The sequence below is a fragment of the Astatotilapia calliptera genome, chromosome 6, assembly GCF_964374335.1.
Source record: "Astatotilapia calliptera chromosome 6, fAstCal68.1, whole genome shotgun sequence".
NCBI classification, from domain to species: domain Eukaryota; kingdom Metazoa; phylum Chordata; class Actinopteri; order Cichliformes; family Cichlidae; genus Astatotilapia; species Astatotilapia calliptera.
The window spans coordinates 16,305,717-16,325,844 of record NC_137427.1 but is presented as its reverse complement, the minus strand read 5'-3'; the positions used below and the strand labels follow the sequence as shown (position 1 = coordinate 16,325,844).

The following is a 20,128-nucleotide window of genomic DNA, read 5'->3' as shown; positions in this document are numbered from 1 at the left end:
CAGATTTTTTTTTCCAGGAATATGGCACTGCTCTTGGGAATATCAAAACTACAAAGAAAACTCTGCTGCCATCGCTACAATTGGATTGACCACAATTTTCCAGAGTTATCTGGAAGTCCAAGAGACATTCTGTCAGTGCCATTATAATGCTATATAGTTCCAATCTTTGCTTGCTTTCTCAGTCTCGTCTTCTTAATGTACTCAGAGGTTGAGAGAGAGAGAGAGAGAGCTGTGTGTGCATTAATAAGCTAATTGGGTCAAATGCTGGATATAAAAGTAAATAATATAGATCTGGAAATGATATATCTACACTAGAAAATAAAGCTCCCTTCTTTATGCACAGCAGCTATACTGTGGTATTTTACAAATAGGAGTAAAGAGGAAATGAGATTTAGGAAATGGAAATAAACAAGAACCATGTCAGGGTCCCTGTGCCTACCCGGTCGGCTCAGTACGGCTACATATGTTTTGTATTCCTTTTTTATTTTTTCCCTGCTCTCTCCTCTCCCCTCTTTCCCTCCTCCCTCTGCCTGGGCGGAGCTTACCTGCGGGCTCCTGCCCTTGGCCCACGCACCTGTGGCTCATTACGAGTGATCCAGCTCCTTCATAAGACGGCAGCCCTGTGTTTCTCGTCGCTGGACCGTTGCCGACTCTCGTTAGTGTTAACCCCAGCTCAGTTCGTTCTCGTGTTTCCCTAGCGATCTTCTTACAGTAACCTTTTGCTTCTCTGTGAATAGATTTCCCTGGACCTACCCCTGTGTTACCTGAGCGATCAAGTGTGTGAGGATTGGAGCGAGCTTTTGTGTTTCTTGTGGAGTGTGAAGAGGAGCGTGGAGCGTGGATGGAGTGAGGACTTTGGAGCGTGTGTGGACTGCAAGTGTCTTTCCCCCCCCCTGTTCGTGTGTGGATTCCTGGAACCCGTCTTTTCCCCACTGTGTAAATAGATCACCTGGTGCTTCTGTAAATAAAAACCTTTATTGTTCCCTACTCAGAGCCTGCGCGTGAGTCCGTTCAGTCCCGTTGTGACAAACCTTCACAGACAAATAAACAAGGACAATATTGGCACATATTGTGTGTACTGAAATCTCTGCATCTAAAACTAAATGCAATAAAACGATTGTTGGCATGTAGGAATTGCATGTCATGTTTACAACATCTCTTGATTAATGACATTGTAAAACAGAAGTAGTTACATAGATTAATAATACACATGATGAAATATTTAATAGCATAATAGCAGTTTTCACAGTTCCAAAACTGTTGGTTTTTAAACAACAATTAACTTTAAGGTCCTCCAGCTTGTAGAGATGTTGCATCCAAATAATCCGTTCCTGCATGACTACATTAGGTAATGCATCATCCCATCCAATCTTTCTTCGACATAGTTTTTGCAGAATCTTCTTAGCAATCAAATTACTAGTGCCAATAGGGGGTCATAATCAGAGCTGACCGCAGAGAGGATCCCAGAGAGAGGATCCCATGAGAGAAAGAAGATCCCATGTCAATGTCAAAGGTCAATCTTCCAAAGTGATTCTGAACTTTGGGCTCAACACACCATTGCACACCCAAAACTCTTTCCCTTGGAAGCCCATCACTGTTACGGGCAGGCATCAAGTCTAGACCCTTTATTTCGTTTGCTCTGTTAGTTCAGGTATTACAGCCAACACATTACGACTGTTACTTATCCACTTGTTGAGTAGAAAGCCAGCTTTCAAGCATATTGCACAGAATTCATGATAGGGAGCTATTGCATCCTCTTCTGTGGCAGCTGAGATAATCGTCGACGTAAAAGTTGTTCAAGATGGTATCCACAGCTTGAAGGTAAAACTGTAGTTTATGATCTTCAGCACATTTCCTTAGTGCAAAATGTGAGTTTTGCACTAAGATAAAAGATGATGTTGCTCCAAACACATGTACTGTCGTTCTATATTCAACCATTGTTTAAGTGAAGTCTCCAGCGGGCCACCAAAGGAACCTTAACACATCTTAATCCTCCTCTGGCACTTTAACCTGGTGAAACATTTAAACGTTTAATTGATTTAATGTCTGCTGCAATGACAATAGGTTCTCTATGGAATCTTGTTAGAACTCTGATCAATGTGCTGGTCAAGTCAAGACCTTCTAAAAGCTGGCTATTTAGTGACACTCCTCTGCTTCACAGTCAAACACCACTCTAATTTTTTGTGGATGCAGAACACCGTGATGTGACAAATATCATTTCCTGCCATCATTGCGTTCCAAGTTTCTGTCTGAGACTTTTTCTCCATAATAATAATAATAATAATAATAATGGATTGGATTTATATAACGCTTTTCAAGGCACCCAAAGCGCTTTACAATACCACTATTCATTCACTCTCACATTCATAACCTTTACAGATTATATCTGACATGAAGCTTTTCTTCAGCTTCTGAAGGCATTGTTCAGCAACACTTCTATTATCTGGCATGCAGACTTTTAAATCTTTAAATGGAAATCCAATGTAATACTGAACATTAAGTAGCTTGGCAGTACTGGAAACTTTAATCAAAAACTGCTGGTCTTCCTTAGAAAGTTCCTTTTCATCTCTGGCACACTCTGGAAATCAGTTTTAAACTGCTGATTCCACAGATTGTCAAGTTTCACCACAGATAGAGGCACAGAGCAAAGAAACAAGCTTGTAGACCACAATTTGACCTCTAAGAGCAGCAGTAACAATGAGCAACTTGTTTAGCTTAGTAAAAAGTAAACAGCTGGTCACTTAGGTGAATGTAAAAAAAAAAAAACTGGAACAGGATATCATCACAAGTTTAAGCTCTAAGATAATTTTGAACAGTACCATATCACAATTATTCTGCATGCTGGCTAAAGACGTATGCTCCAATCATAAGAACTGAACAGGAATGCAGTGCTTTTTCAGATACCAGCTGCAAGAAGTATTTAAAACAGATGTGGAAACTTAAACCAGAGTAGAAACTGGTGGCCCTAGTTTTAAACTTAGTTATTAACTTTGAACAAGCATGTGAGCTTTACATTACAAAGGGTCCCCACACCTTCAATTACGCTTAAAATAAATTATATGGCACAATATACATATAATATGAAACAAAGCACAAGGGTTCAACAAATATTGGCAACACATTTTTGTTTTATTGTACAACTTTATAGTCATTACATTGCATTTTTTAATGTTCTGAATTGTTTTCTTATAAACTGTTTTGAAACATGACATTTTACAATTTTAATTTTATATACAAAAAACAAAACGAAAATAAACAAAAAACAAAGACACTTAAGGCTTAAAAAAAATAACAAATGCATTGCAATAAAAATCCAAAATAACAATTAAATGTTGATTTAAACAGAAAGTACAATAACAGCAAGGCCAACATTTCCTCACTGCTCTGCCAAACCACACATCAAACATAGTCTCAGACAGTTCTACATATCATTGTCTAAGTAAACGTATTATATTTTGTAAAGGATTATAAAACCATAAACAGATCATTAAGCTCCATTGGTAACATTTGAGAACAACACACACAGATTGACACACTGTTAATGGAAAATTGTATTTAGTAGTCAGTATAATCTTTTAGTGATATAAGTTTGCATATGGTAGAATACTGCATGTAGTTATTTGTATTAGGAAATATTCAACCATGTAGACTTAGAGGCATATAATCAATTGTGTGTGATCTCTAACAGGCTGCAGGCTTGGGGTGCACTCCAGGAATGCGCCCCCACACCCTGGGAGCATGGGAAAGTTCGTACCTTGTTTTATTGTTTTATGGTAGGATTAACGTAGTTACGTCTGTTTTAGTCTAAGTGCTTTAACTGTTTGACTTCCTCACCAATGTTATCTAGGGTGAGGGAGGTCTACCCTCTTCCTGACCAAGGATGTGCCTTTTATGACCCTTTGATCACACACACACACACACACACACACACACACACACACACACACACACACACACACACACACACACACACACACACCACTGAAGTATAAATAAAGACCAGGGCAAAGCTCAGCGCGAGTCTCAGTCTGGAGGCTGCCCTTGCTAGCAAGAAGTTCTGTGTGTTTCTCTTCTCTGAGTCTTTACTGAAGAAGTGTTTTAGAATATTGTCCCTAACACACACATACATAAACACATAACAATGTGGTGCTATCCCCAAGATATATTATAAACATGAGAAGCTAAAGTGAGAATAAATGCTGTTAAAGTGCCAAGAGTTACAATTACTGCATGGACTCAACACAACTGTGTTATATGTACACAAACATTTCCTCACTCAACCAAGTGAAATCAGAAGTCTTTCATTTCTAGTCTGGTGTGATTGTTTGTAAATGACTTGGCTGTAATGGTTCTCTCATTGATCTTGGCTTGATTCAAAGATGTTTTTTAGCTCAAGACTTTACTTTATTCTTTATTACAGAGTTTAAGTGAATAAAGGTCTTGTGGCCTGTCTGATAAATCACAGTAATACAGGGTATGCCTGGTTGTCTTATACATACAGACGCATGTTCTTATTCTTATCGTTATACGGTGGGCTACAAACACGAGAGATGTGCAATTTACAGAAAATTAAATTTGAGGGGAGAGAATGAGAGAAGAAGAGGCAGCTGACAGCATAAAGACGCAGAAAAATTCCAGCTTTGTGTTTTTTTCCATTCTAGCTGAAGTACGGGACAAACTGCATTCCTTTTCAGCTCAATACGAAACGCGTAATATTTTCTCTAATTACGGGACGATTCCGTCTTTTACGGGACGGTTGGCAACTCCCCCCCAGCTGTATAGAAACTCTGTCATGCTAGCTAGTACGCATTATTGTAACTGACTGTAAAAAGTCAACGCAACGAAAATAAACTCCACCTAAACTTGGTTTATATCTGACCCAGATAGACTGCAGGTCATAACTTTTTACCTGAAGTTCAATTCACCTGACACTCGGACCGGGGGCCGCCTCGGGTCTCTCCTCCTCCTGCCTCCCCTTTCCCTCATCCACCTGCTGGCCTCTGTGGAAGCTCTGCCATAGCCACCACCAAACAACTGAGTTATTTTTACACATCTCCCAGCATCTGGCCAATTCTCCACCTTTCATTGTTTATACCGTTACAAAAAATCCCAAAACAACAAACAAAAAACCAAACCATCGGCCCATAAATACGAAAAATCACATCGGCCCACTGGGCATTTGCCCGGTATGCACGATGCCTAGTCCAGCTATGGTCGCCGGGCATAAAGGCTGTGGTAACTGGACTCCACTTTCATACCTGACTGCTTTCTATCCATCAGCATCCCCTGAGTTAAAGGCAGAGGTCCGCACCTTGAGCTTAGCATGAATGTCTTACCCAGGGTTTCTGATTTGGCTATTTGCAGACGGTGGTTTTGGCGATGATATCATCTATGCATTTTCCAATATATCCATTGACAGAGTCTGTGAGTTCATTAATGTTGCCATCAGCTGCATCCTCAAATATCTGCCAGTCAGTGGTCTCAAAGCAGTCTTTAAGTATCTCATTAAAGTTTGAAAACAGTTTTCTGAATCTGACCACATAACAACTACAGCCACTCACCACTGATTATCCCACTTTCTTTGCTTTAAAATTACGAATGGCAATATTAACACTAGAATAACAGGTGAATAATGTGTTGATTAGTGGCATTTCTTAATGTTACAGTGCATACATCTAGCAAGCACCTTAAGGTAAGTTAAATTGTAACTGAGTCTTTAAACAGCTGGTCAAACAAATAAAATGTCAAATATGTTCCAACATCAACTATTCTGGATAGTTACATTTATTTTTCTATTCAGTTCAATTCAATTTTATGTATATAGCGCCAAATCGCAACAACAGTCGCCTCAAGGCGCTTTATGTTGTACAGTAGATCGTACAATAATAGATATAGAGGAAAAACCCAACAATCATATGACCCCCTATGAGCAAGGACTTTGGCGACAGTGGGAACGAAAAACTCCCTTTAAACAGGAAGAAACCTCTGGCCGAACCAGACTAGGGGAGGTGTAGCCATCTGCTTTGACCGGTCGGGGGGAGAGATGGAAATTAATAAGATCTTCTGTGGAAGAGAGACAGAGATTAATAACAGGTATGATTCAATGCAGAGAGGTCTATTAACACATAGTGAGTGAGAAAGGTGACTGGAAAGGAAAAACTCAATGCATCATGGGAATTCCCAGCAGCCTACATCTATCCGGTTGTTCAGTGATGACACGACGAATCCTACTTCCGGGCCTAAAGTAGTCTGCGTTTAATATGGCTTTTGTGTTGTTAACATGTTTAATGTTTTGTACTTTCTTCTATTTAATCTCAAAAAGCTCCTAAAACAGTCAGTGATCACTGTTGACCTCCCTCGGCTTTTATTACCGCTAATCATTTATTTAAGCTCAGTTTTTAAAACCTTAGGATGTAACTACAGCACAGCCCATGCAGCAGTATATGAATGACTAACCTCGTATTATGGATGGATTATCTCAGTTGTTCTCCTGGCTGAAGTTTGGTCCTTTTACAGCATCCTGCCATGCAATTACATTTGTTCCTGACCACCGAGAACACTCACGTTAACTTTTATCGAGTGGAAAAAAAAGTTAGCTTGTTTATATTATGCTAACATAGAATAGAATAGAATAGAATAGAATAGAATAGAATTCAACTTTATTGTCATTGCACATGCACAGGTACAGGGCAACGAAATGCAGTTTGCATCCATCCAGAAGTGCTTTAGTGATATAGATATATTACAATATATATTAGCAATAGTATAGATATGTAAGTATATTCCAGAAATGGGTCTATTATGGTATGTTATAATGTACACGATATGAAGTATGTTGTGAATGTTCTATAACTATAAGTATGTACAGGCTGTAGTGAGTACAAGCTATGTACAGGCTATGAACAGGATATAAATATGAAAAACTATACAGAATATGAAATAAATAACTTTACAGAATCTGAGATATACAGCTATACAGAAATGGGAACTATGCAAGTTGTAAACAGTTGTAGGATTAAAAATTATCGAATGTACAGAATGATTATTTACACAGAGCTATACAGTAGTGCAGTTAAGATAAGTTAGGGTGTAGATAGTTTCTACAGAGGCTATATAAAGTGCTAGTGGTTGAGAGTGGTGGTTCACTCCATGTTATTATTGTGTGTTTGAGGGTACAGTTGTCCATTGTGGGTGTGTGTATGTTCAGTCCGTGTGTTAACGTGGGTCAGATGTCAGGAGGCAGAGTTCAGGAGTCTGACAGCTGTGGGGAAGAAGCTGTTCCGGTACCTGGTGGTCTTAGTCCGGAGGCTCCTGTGGCGCCTCCCAGAGGGCAGGAGGGTGAAGAGTCCATGTGATGGGTGACTGGGGTCTTTGATGATTTTCCCAGCCCTTTTCAGACACCGCTTCCTGTAGATGTCTTTTATGGCAGGAAGTGGTGCTCCGGCGATGCGCAGGGCAGTTTTCACGACCCTCTGCAACGCCTTCCGGTCCGAGGCAGAGCAGTTCTCGTACCAGACTGTTATACAGTTGGTCAGGATGCTCTCGATGGTGCAACGATAGAAGTTCACCAGGATGTCTGAGGACAGGTGGTTCTTCCTCAGAGTCCTCAAGAAGAAGAGGCGCTGGTGAGCCTTCTTGACCAGCTTGGAGCAGTTGGTCGTCCAGATGAGATCCTCGGAGATGTGGACTCCCAGGAACTTGAAGCTGCTCACACGCTCCACAGCCGTCCCCTTAATGTGGATGGGTGGATGTGGGTCAGCATTCCTCCTGTAGTCCACGATGAGCTCCTTGGTCTTCTCGGTGTTAAGCAGCAGGTTGTTCCTGTCGCACCACTCAGCCAGACGATCCACCTCCTCCCTGTAGGCGGCCTCATCGTTGTCACTGATGAGGCCAATCACCGTGGTGTAATCTGCAAATGTAATGATGGTGTTGGAACCATCAGCAGGTCTGCAGTCGTGGGTGAAGAGGGAGTAGAGGAAAGGGCTCATCACACAGCCTTGTGGTACACCGGTGTTCATCGTGATGGTAGATGAGCAGTGGTTATCCAGCCGGACATGTTGGGGGCGGTTGGTCAGGAAGTCCAGTAACCATTTGCAGATGAGGGAACTGATGCCCAGGTCTGTCAGTTTCCTGATGAGTTGTGAGGGGTGGATTGTATTGAACGCTGAACTGAAGTCTATAAACAGCATTCTGGCGTAGGTGTTGTTGTTGTCCAGGTGTGAGAGGACAGAGTGCAGTGCGATGGAGACTGCATCCTCTGTGCTCCTGTTCTGGCTCCTGTTCTCCTGAACATAGCTGTGTCGCTAGTGGTCATGTAGCACATCATTATATACCAGCTAGCCCAACTTCAGTAACCCTACAAACATCACTGCTGTTTAGTTTTCTGTCTTCATTTATGCTGGAAGTGATAACGGAGCTGTACGTTTTAATTTGTTTCCAAAACCCGGCAGTCAGGACATGCTATATTGTATTTAGATAGAAGCTAGCGAGCTAACTCCCTGCTAACTTCTAACTCCGTTAAATGTCATAAATTCCGTTTTCATGGATGCCTGGATGTTAAACTCAATTGTTACACCTGGTAGAGCAGAACGCTGATCATTTTATTAAAGATGAAAGACTTTAGACAGTTTTTCAACTCTCAGTAATGCCATAGTGATCGTTTGATATATGGACCTGCAGCGGAGTTTAGGTCCAGACACGGCTAGTGACGTCAGACTGAACAACCGGATTGCAGGATAACTAAGGGAGGATTCAGGGTCACCTGGTCCAGCCCTAACTATATGCTTTAGCAAAAAGGAAAGTTTTAAGCCTGATTTTAAAAGTAGAGATAGTGTCTGTCTCCCGAATCCAAACTTGAAGCTGGTTCCACAGAAGAGGGGCCTGAAAACTGAAGGCTCTCCCTCCCATTCTACTTTTAAATACTCTAGGAACAACAAGTAAGACTGCAGTGCGAGAGCGAAGTGCTCTAATAGGGTGATATGGTACTACAAGGCCATTAAGATAAAATGGGGCCTGATTATTTAAGACCTTGTATGTGAGGAGCAGGATTTTGAATTCAATTCTGGATTTAACAGGAAGCCAATGAAGGGAAGCCAAAACAGGAGAAATGTTAATCCAAAATGCTGCAGCATTTTGGATTAACTGAAGGCTTTTCAGGAAGTTTTTGGGACTTCCTGATAATAATGAATTACAGTAGTCCAGCCTAGAAGTAATAAATGCATGAACTAGTTTCTAAATGATGAAGACAGGATATTTAAAGAGGTATAATCCATCAGGTAGGAAACGAGGAGCATGTACTCACCTCGAGATCGCCATCCGTAGATCAACAGCCCACATATGATCAGTGAACCAATGACCACCAGAGGGACAACTATTTTGTAGATCTCTACCTTATTTGAGAATTGTTCTATAAAATAAATAAAAGAAAAAAATAGTGAGTTCATTTTTAAAATTAAGAAACACAGGAATACATGATAACTCTTTGTCTCCCTGTAATACTACAGTGAACTACATTCAATTTCTCCATTAATTTTAAAACAATAATCATGTAGAAGTAGAGTGTAAAAAAGACAAAGGGCAGGCAATACTTGCAGTATTGTGACAGATAATGAAATTATAGATTGTGAGGTGAGTGCCTGCACAGCAAAATCCGAAGTGTTGATGTGAGTTAAAATTACTGGTGTTAAAAATTTCGAGTTGAAAAGTGTTGGTTTGAGAGTTACAGTAACACTAACGGTGCTGAAAAAGCTCTGTAGCCGGAGTTATTTCAAAGAGTCAATACTATAACACTCATTTGGAGTTGATTTCCACATCCGGGTTTTTCGCGCTCATGGGCATGAGGAGTCCGCCAGAAGTTTGCTGTCAAGATCGAGGAGGTTGTTCAGGTAAGAACTATACAACAAGACCTATGTTATTTTATCATTATTAAATATTGTAACTAACTAGCCTATAACATTATTTATCAGAAGCATGCAATATTTTCCTAATGTGGAGTGTATTCATCTGCGGTAAGAGATGGGATTCGTTAGCTTAGGTAGCTAAACTATCCTCTATAACAAGTTAATATTGCAGCGAAAATAAATGCATGCTCAATATAATTCTCAATTCTAGTTAGTTCTAATGTCATAAGAGAAATGCTTTCCAGTGTTCAATGCTTATTAAATGAAACGAGGGAGGAGTTAGCTATCCTCTGGATATGTTAAATGTAATGTTAAAATTTGAATTTGTGGTAGCCTAGCTGGCAGCTAAGACAAATGCGTTCGCCTCAGAAATATCCTATTTAAAAGTGAACTAAACAATCACATGGAGACGTTCAAGTCAAGTTTTGGAAAGCGTCAAGATAGGCTAATTACACGTGCTACCAGCGAGTTTAGCAGTAGCCTAGCCTACAAATCTTTGAAGTGGCAGGGGGTTATGGAATTCTGTTAGATGTTAGTGACCAAGCAAGGCGCGCTGCGTTTGTGCATGGATTGCTTGCTAACGGTTAGGATATATCATACATGTTGTAGTAGGCTTATCTAAGGGAACATTTTCCCCTTTTCTACAGTTTTAGTGAAATAGGCTACCATCCAGTGTTTAAGACAAAGCGGTATAACGACTGAGGGTCGTTGACGTCGCCTCCACTGATAATCCTAGCATGTCGTGTCACAAAACAACCACCACAAAGTAGCAACTAGCCAGACGGCTGTGCATGTGTCAGAAACTCCCGATATAAATGTAAGACTTGCACTCATTAATTTACAGTATAAGGGATATTTGTTGTCATAAGTGAAAGCGTGATGAAGGCAGGTGTGCGTTCAACAGGAAATTTTATGTGGATTATCATCCTGACATGGTTTAAACAGAGATGCTTTTCCCCAAGTAGGCTACAGCGATTTACTCGCAACATAGCAGAACTAAGTATCTAGCCTGCGTGCAGACGAGAAGATCGCCGTTGTCGTCTTATAAACATGTGGATGGGTGGATAATTCATTGGATGCTATTTCTGTGTACCCAAGTTCAGCTATTTTAGTGCGCAGGGGGAAGCCAAATTATGTTCCTGAGGTTGAAGTGGTCTGTCACCCCTTCACAGATCATCACACAATGTATAGCCTAATATTTTCTTAAAGTTGTCCGGATTTGTTGCCACTTAAGCTATGGTTTAAATATATGGTAAAAAATATTCTGTGCCCCCTTCTCTCCACCAGGTGCTGTTGTAAGACATGTTGCTGAAAGTGAAATACCTCAATGTAAAGAAGTACATTAAATTGCACGCAGGATTCACTTATCTAGAATTCATCAGTGAAGGTAAGATAACCTGGCAGAACAAAATTTGTTGCACATGTATCAGTTCATCATGTTTGCATCTCATCTATTTAAAAAACAAATTAAATGTTAACACATTTTATTTTAATGTGTGACATTAAAAACAGTACAGAGCAGTAGGCCTAGGCCTATATTGTTGCTGCAGACTTGTCTAATTTAACCATTTTAAAGACAGGTAAAACAGCTGTTAATAAATATTAGCTAAATAAAAAAGTCAAAATTAGTTTTTAAAAAAGTTTTTCAGGCGTTTTAGGTGACATTATGCTTATCTTTTTGTAAAGCCAAAACCAAGTTTGGACTTCCGGATGCTGCTGACCTTGATGTTTTCGATGAAACTGACACAGCTGTCGAAGAAGACATTTTTCTGGAGTTACTGGAGGCCCAACCAGACCTATGCCTGACAATACGTGAAAAGATTTCAGATGAAGGTAAATGTTATCATAACTTAAATTTTCATAGTATAGCCCACTCAATGTAGAGCCAAGTTCTTTTGCTCTTGATGCAGATGACATTGACCTGTCTTCATGCAATATACATGACAGTGGACAGGGCTGGGTCATATTTGTATAGAATGTTGTCTGAACATAAACATTGAAATTGTGTTATTAATGGCATTGTGGAGTAGCCTAAAGAAAGTTAACCAAATCATCTCTCCCAAAGATTTTTGTCCTTTAGCTCATTCCACACCATCCTCCTCGGATACATTATCTTCCCTCACGGACACTATATCACTTTCATCAAGTGACAGTGACCTCAGGGAAAAGGGCATTCCTGCAGGCCGCAGTAGATCCAGCAAAGACAGTTCTGCACCAAATGTTTCTGTGTCAGAGGCTGCAAAAGAGGTAATTGAGAACAGAAAATGTCTTTTGTATTTTTGAGTTGACACCATTTATACTGTAGATTGTTATACAAATTGAAATTCTAAACATGGTGGTTCCCAACTTGCCCTGTATGAAAAAATGTTAGTAGAAGTTCAAATCAAATCACTTTTATTGTCACATCACATGTGCAGGCACACTGGCACAGCACATGCGAGTGAAATTCTTGTGTGCGAGCCCCACAAGCAACAGAGATGTGCAAACACAACAACACAAACGAGCAAAATACAAGAATGGCCAACCTGAAACTAATAAATATATGTACAATATATAATAGTGTATGCATTTCTGGATGTGTATACTAAATATTTTCCTACGTGTGTGTGTGTGTGTGTGTGTGTGTGTGTGTGTGTGTGTGTGTGTGTGTGTGTGTATACACATTTTTACAAATTAAATAGTAAAAAAAAAAAAAAAAAATAATAATAATAATAATAATAAGTTAGTGCTTCTTGCTAGATATGTCTTTCACAGGTTTGTTGACATTCCTCTAAACTTTCACCTTTACTGACAAACAAGTTTTTATTGTTATTATTTTCCCTTTTATATGAGCAGATGGTTAAAAATGCCTTGACTAGGAAACCTGGTGGAGAGGAAATTCTTGAAGAATACAATGCCGAAAATTCACTGAGCCACCGCACCCGGCGGCAGCTTGTTAACATATTGGCAAGTGATATGACTGAGAGACATGGGTAAGAGTAATAGTACCTAATAAAAAAGTAAAGATGGGCCATATGGAATATTCTTGTAATGTATACTGCAGTAAAGACACATACTTCTGATTTAACATTGTCAATTGTATTTCCTCTATAGCAGAATTCCCTCCCGTAAGCAAAAGGAGAAATATGCCCTTGGAATAATTACACTCTTTCCCTCATTGAAGGATCCATTTTCTCCAAACGGCTATGTAAGTCATGCAGTGATTGTAAAACAGCACATTATTTAGTTTTCATCATGGAATAATTACATCAGCTAAATGATTTAAAAGAAAAATCTTAATTCCTCTTTCGTAATAACTATTGTCATAAAACTGTATTGAAATTGTGGATGTTGTTTAACATGTATTGCACCTGTTACATGATAATAGTCCTTGGGTTTCTTTTTGCTGAATCTGCAAAGTCTGTAAGATTGCATTTGATGTTTATTTTTCATCTATGTTTAAATGTGACAGGAGCATTTCTACGACGGAGTGAAAGGCACTGGATATGTAGCGTGGCGCCTCAAAACCATGTCCAGGTCTACAACCAAACGGCCAGTGAAGGAAGTCCCAGTGCATCAAGAACAAGGGCCTAAGCGCAGAAGATTAGCAACCACATTGCCTCAGCAACTTGATGGAGATGCCTGCAAGGAGGCCATCTCATTTCTTGTTCACTCTCCTGATGAAGCAAGTGTATTTCAGAAGATGAAAATGACGTTCCAACATCGCCAGGATCTGGTGCATGATCCACAAAGAACTGCAGATGTCTTCAAAACATTTCCACGCTTTTTGGATGTCAAAGGACTAGTAAGTCAAATCACTTGATATTTTCAACTGTTAATCCTTTTTTTTTGTTTTGCTGATGTGGATGGCAACAGTAAAAGATGTGATCATTGGTCATCGCAGTCAGGCTATATCCCATATTGGTCAAAATCACATTGCAATGTAAACAATGTTGAGCACTGTCTTTATGTCCTGTGTGTATGATGAACCATGAATGAGAACCATGTTTAAATGTTTTATCTGTCAAACTCTGCATAGCACCAGTCAGGCTTTGATAAGTCATTTGCGACTAGGTCACAGTTTTTATCCAAGCACCAAATTTAAGTTGGCTTGTTCACAAGATGGTTGCAGCCGTCAGTTCACTACATATTCTGGTTTAAAAAAACATTTAAATAGTGTTCATGATGAAGATTGTTGTCAAAGTGGTGATGCAGAACCCTCAGAGTCATTTCAAGCTGATTTTGACAGATTACAAGATACAGACATAGCAGTTGCAGGAACAAGTGTTACTCAGAGCCTAGAGGTTGGGTGTTCTGAAAACAATAGGTCAGGTCAAAGAATTAAAAAAAATTCTGAAGCAATTTGCACTAAAATTATTGGTAAACTCAATGGTAGTGGTTTGGCAAATGGTTTTGTGTCATCACTTGTTTGTGATTTGGAAGATTTTGCAGATGGACTGCACTGTGAGTTTAAACATAAAGTACTGAACGTTGTGCCAACAGAAAATCCTGTTAGATCTCCAGTGGAAAAATGTCTTGAGACTTTTGACAATCCAGTTGAGAAGTTCGACACTGAAGCTAAAAGAAAGTCATATTTCCGTGAAAAATGGGGAATTGTGGATCCAGTGGAAAAGACTTTAGGAATACGCTATGATACAAGGTTAAATAAAAAAATCAGGCACTTATGACCAGGTACCAGTAAAAGACACTTTTGTGTACATTCCAATTTTGGAAACAATCAAATTTATATGTCGCAATTCTTATATTTGCGAGCTGCTTGCTAAACTATGTGTATCAAAAGAAGACAGATATGAAGACTTTTGTGATGGGAGTTACTATAAGTCATCCATTGTTTTCAAAACCACAGACTTCTTTGCAAATTCAGCTTTATTATGATGACTTTGAGACTGCTAATCCACTTGGTTCCAAACGTGGTGTTCACAAAGTTGGTGCAATCTATTTTGTCCTCAGAAATCTGCCTCCAAAGTTAAATTCTGCATTGATGAACATTCATTTGGTTGCATTGTTTCATGCAGAAGATGTGAAAAAATACGGCTTTGATCCTATTTTACAGCCTCTGATTGATGACATAAAGTTTTTGGAGAGCCATGGCATTGATTTACCCTTCTCATCTGAAAAGGTCCATGGCACTATATGTCAGATAACTGGGGACAACTTGGGGATGCACTCAATTTTGGGTTTTGTTGAGTCTTTCAGTGGACGTTACTTTTGTCGTTTGTGTTTAATTGCAAAACAGGATGCACAGAGTGTGTATACTGAGGATGATCCAAAGATCATCTTACGAGGGAAAGAACTTTTTGAAATGCACTGCAGTGAGTTGCAATCTGATCCTCAAAAGCTACATGTGTTTGGCTTAAGAAAGAATTCTACACTGAACACTCTTCAATTCTTTCATGTTTGCCAGAACTTTTCCTTGGACATTATGCATGATATTCTCGAAGGGGTAGCACAATATGAGATAAAGTTACTGTTGGAATATCTGTCAGACAATTTTCTGCCGAAACCTGCTCTTTTGTCACGGATCTATGCTTTTGACTATGGCTACTTGGAGAGCAAAAATCGTCCAACAAGGGTGAACTTAGACAGTAGTGGTAATAGTATAGGTCTTAACTCCATTCAGACTCTTTGTCTGATAAGAAACATTCCTTTAATTTTTGGTGATATTGTGCCAGAAGGAAATCAGAACTGGACTATGCTATTGCTATTGTTGCAAATAATTAACATCATATTCTCTCCATCTGTTACACATGGCATGACTGTGCTTCTAAAACATTTAACAATGGAACATCATGACTTGTTCAAATTGTTGTATCCAGGTAGGAACATGATTCCCAAACACCACTTTATGTTGCACTACCCAACTTGCATCAGAAAAATTGGGCCATTATTGCATGTATGGAGCATGAGAGGTGAGGCTAAACATAGGGTGTTCAAAGACACCCTTAAGAACTTTAAGAACATCACAGTGTCACTTGCCAAAAAACATCAAACATCCATAGCATACAAGTGGGAGACATGTCCTTTAAGCCATGTTGAGTATGGGCCCTTGAAATCATTTGATGTTGATAGTGAGGAAAATAGTGAAATGATCTCCCTAGGCTTGCCTGCTGTTGCAGAAGAGGCTTTCTCTGCTAATTGGGTTAACATTAATGGGACTGAGTACAGAACAGGATTGGTCATTTGTTGTGGTTCTGAACATGAGATGCCGGTGTTTTGCAGAATAAAAACAATAGTTTTGGTCAATAGTCACACCTACTTCATAGTTCAGAAGCTTGTGGTTGAAAATTTCAGTGAACATTGCCATGCTTATAAAGTGTTTGAAACGGATGAAAAAGATGTTGTTAAAGCAGACTGTATTGAAATATACAAGCCCTTTGATTTGCAAAGTGCTTATGGTGATGATGATGGTCTGTACATTGTGCCATTATTTTTGTTGTGAACGTATGCTGTATGGTGCTTGGAATTTAATATTTATTAAAATGCTTATGTGACCAATTTTATGTTTTCTCCTTTTATCCTGTAAAGGGACTTAACAAGGATTTTCACTGAATGTAACACAGTAGTCATACAGTAATTGCACTTTAATGCATTTTTGTATTCAGACAATTAATACAGACTAGTATTTAAAAGCTCATATATGTCACTTTAAAGTGCCAAAATAACACTGTAAAAGTTACAGAATAACACTCTAAGTGAAAACAGTCAACACAATCCAGTGTGAAAATAAACACTTAGAAGTGTCATAAATAACACCATAGTTGTTGTGTAGTAACACCCTCAGTGAAAAGAGTTAACCCAAGCCAGTGTAAAAGTGAACACTTATCAGTGTCCTAAAACAACACTATAAATGTTAGGTAGTTACACTCTGAGTGAAGACACTTCACACCATACAGAGTGAAATTCTAACACTATGGGTGTTATATTTTTAACACTACAATGGAGTTAAAATAATAACACTTTGCAAAGTGTTACTTTAACTCTAAACCAGTGAGAATTATATAAACACTGGAAAAGTGTTAACTTTAACACTATAGGAGTTGAATTAACACTGGAGATTTTGCTGTGTGGGATAGTTACCAAGAGAACCTGAAATTCTTTTCATCAGAAACATTAAAACATGTATGTGTGGGGGGATTTTCCATAGCACAGCAAGCATTAACCAATCTGTTTTTTTTCTTGTTATTTACAGATGTAGAAAAAAAAAAAATAGGGCACACCTGTGGGACCCAGTATTGTGGGCCTGTTAGGGTTGAAAATTTTTCATTTTTGATTTCAATTATTAAATAAAGCTGTTTTAATTATTTTATTTATGCACAATGCAATTGTGCTTATAACAAGTTGGCGCTCCGTGTTTTGAGGGTCATGAGCTTCATCTGGTGTTAGGCTGAAATATTGCAGGGACACGTAGATTTTTGCAGCAACGCTTACATACACACTGATAATGGTTTTCTACAAGTCTCTGTGTCAGAGAGGCCGAGCAAGATATACTGAACCAGACCGTAGAATCAGTAGAAGATAATATTATTATCAAGGTTCGGCAGGGGTTGTTTTTTGTTTTGTCTTTCAGGTTCCAGGAGGAGCAGATAGAGGCGAGGTCAGACTGAACAGAGGAAGATTTGCAGCAGACTGCCACCTCCGTGTGGGAGCAAGATAGCCATAATAATCTTTGTTATTGTCATAGTTCATGCTGTCAAAATCAATGTGTTAACGCAAATGAATGTGTGATTAAATTAGTGCATCTGGAGCGCAGAATGACTCAAAATCTCTGAAATGTCTCTGTCAACGCATTTCGGGCAGTTTGTCCAAGTAGAGTTACATTTGCACATGCGCAAATGGGCAGTAGATCTGGTAGTGACGAGCAGCTGAACCCATCAACTCAATTTGGAAGACGATAAATGCACAGTGGCCCTCTCGATGGGAAATTTGAGTATTAAAAAAATAACAAGACGGAACAATCAACCGATAGAAAGTATTATGCACATTGTGCAAGAAGGAATTTTCTTTTCACCAAAGCACTTCCAGCTTAAAATATCATATTGACACAACGTATGCGTTAGTCAGGGATGCTGCTAGGACGTTGGCTAGCGCGTCACCCAGCTTGCAACAAACTGCTCATGGAGCATTGGGGACTCAGTAAGTCTACCTCAGACATATTGACTGACACAACGCCAAGTGGATTGCAACAAACTTCAGGACTTTTAATATCGTTGAGAAAACGCGCTTTACATAGCATGGTTCCTCGTTTCAATTCAGCCCCCATTAAATCTCCCATATGCACAAACAAAGTGTTTAATGGTTACATAATATTTATGTAACTCTGACATCTTTTGGGGGTGGGGAGGTGGGGGGCTGGTTCAGATTTAAATTCTCTCTGATTCCACTTTGGCTGAAATTACTAAACAGTATTGTGAGCAGTAGGATGGTGCCAGCAGGCATAACAACTATCATGTGTGGTGTGTCATAAACTATACCTCCTTGGGATGATGGTGGTGGTGGTGGCATTTCAAATGTTTTCTCATCCTCTTTGCCTCCACTGGCATTGAACACAGCGCAGGTATACTTTGAGAAAGTGGATCCTCCCAACAAAGACAGTCTACTTGTGAGTTGAAACAAACCATCGTCTGACTGTTTTGCCTCCATTTTAGAGCTTGCTGTCCAGTCATGTTTCTCTTCATCAAACCAGCGAATTGTTCCCTGTGGGTAGCCTCCACGAGACTCACAGACCAGGGTACTGTCTGTATTTGGGACAATTTTCTCAGGGATGGAGTATAGAGTCGAGATACTGTATTTGGCTGCAGAGACGAAATGGAAAGCACAATCACTGAGCTGAACATTGCACCTTGATGTCAAATAAAATTACCTCAATTAAGTATCTTAAGATGTGATAATCATAGTAGTTCACATGCATTAAGAAGTTACAAGTCAAACAGTACAAGCTGCTTAAGTAAATGGCTGCAAGTACTTGTACAACTAGTATTTAGAGACAGGACTCTTCCAGACACTAAACCAAGGCACAATGTACATTTCAATTCCTTTCAATTCCTTTAATTTTAAATATGTTTATATTGTCTATCCTGTAAAATAGTCAGATTCTATTCATATTAATGTACAGAATTCACCTGCTTGCTGCTACTACTGCACATTCACCCAATGTATATACTATATGTATGTATATATATATATATATAATGTTCTTCCTCTACACCCCCCCCCCCCCCCCCCCCCCAATTTTTGCACATGTCGAGGAGCGTGTCAGGCTACATTTCACTGTGTGTTATACTTGTATAACTATGCATGTGACAAATAAAGAACCTTGAACCTTGAACCTTGAACCTTTCTAGATGTTACTGCTGTCACAATGAAGTGAAAGTAAGCAGACAAGCCTAGAGTTGCTCAAGGGGAATACCAATCTGATTGGCCTGGAAAGTCCCCACATCTCTAGGCAATCTTGATTGCTTACAAGGTGTTTAAAAAATGTAAAAACATTCTTGATTTAAAAATATAAAAATGTTTCAGTGTTACCTTGGACTTTAAGCGTAGTGACTATGCTGCCATCACCACTGTCTGTGATCACTATGCACTTGTAATCTCCATCGTCTGCCACTGCAGTGTTGGTGATGAGCAGAGATACATTCATGTTCTTCCCGTTCCATGATGGTTCAGCAAACCTGTAGCCTCGCTTTGGCCGGTCCAATTTCCCTCTCTTAAAATCCAACACGGGATCACCTTCGTCTTCTGGCGAGGTCAATTTTTTCCAAGCAACCATACGGATAGTTGGATCCTTTATAGCTGTTGATGTTTTGACAACACACTCCAGCAGTGACTGTTGGCCATATTGTCCCACATTTTCAGCTTTGCATTCCACTTTCACAAATCCTGTAGAAAAAGAAAGTAAAAATAGATTTGAGGTTACATGAGTACCAAACACCATTCCATGCTTAAAGTTCTCAGATTATGAATAAACTTACCACTCTTGACTGCAGTAACACAGAGGGCAGTGAAAATGAATAAAAGAGTACCACCGGAGGCCATGATTATTTATCTGAAATGACAGTTAAAATGAGCAGGATCAGTTTGCAGCTGTTTTACATCAAAGGGATTTTTTTTGCTTTTTTACTAATCAAACAAGAGGGTGCAAAGTGCATTTAAGTATAACAAAGTGAAAGCTACTTTAGCTACTCCCTTAACCCAGAGGAGTCAGAGTATGTAACTCCACATATTGGATTTGA

At 39.3% G+C, this 20,128-nt stretch overlaps 1 protein-coding gene and 1 long non-coding RNA gene across 2 annotated transcripts; both read left to right on the top strand.

Moving 5' to 3' along the window:
* Window positions 1–517: 517 nt before the first annotated feature.
* LOC145429290 (uncharacterized) lies at window positions 518–987 on the top strand. Its single transcript, XR_013909533.1, has 2 exons — window positions 518–655; window positions 738–987. It is a non-coding gene; the product is annotated as an uncharacterized LOC145429290 (long non-coding RNA).
* Window positions 988–12,013: 11,026 nt separating this feature from the next.
* LOC113024012 (uncharacterized) lies at window positions 12,014–14,682 on the top strand. The gene is made up of 3 exons (XM_080302807.1): window positions 12,014–12,871; window positions 12,993–13,086; window positions 13,351–14,682. Exons 1-3 carry the CDS (start codon window positions 12,735–12,737, stop codon window positions 13,699–13,701), a joined length of 582 nt encoding a protein of 193 aa, XP_080158933.1. The 5' UTR covers window positions 12,014–12,734; the 3' UTR covers window positions 13,702–14,682.
* The last annotated feature ends 5,446 nt before the right edge of the window (window positions 14,683–20,128 follow it).

Bases quoted from the DNA above. Each gene is read 5' to 3' on its own strand.
- LOC113024012 (XM_080302807.1), top strand. From the start codon at position 12,735: ATGGTTAAAAATGCCTTGACTAGGAAACCTGGTGGAGAGGAAATTCTT. The intron at 12,872-12,992 runs GTAAGAGTAATA...TTTCCTCTATAG, and splicing joins GATATGACTGAGAGACATGG to CAGAATTCCCTCCCGTAAGC. The intron at 13,087-13,350 runs GTAAGTCATGCA...TAAATGTGACAG, and splicing joins CATTTTCTCCAAACGGCTAT to GAGCATTTCTACGACGGAGT.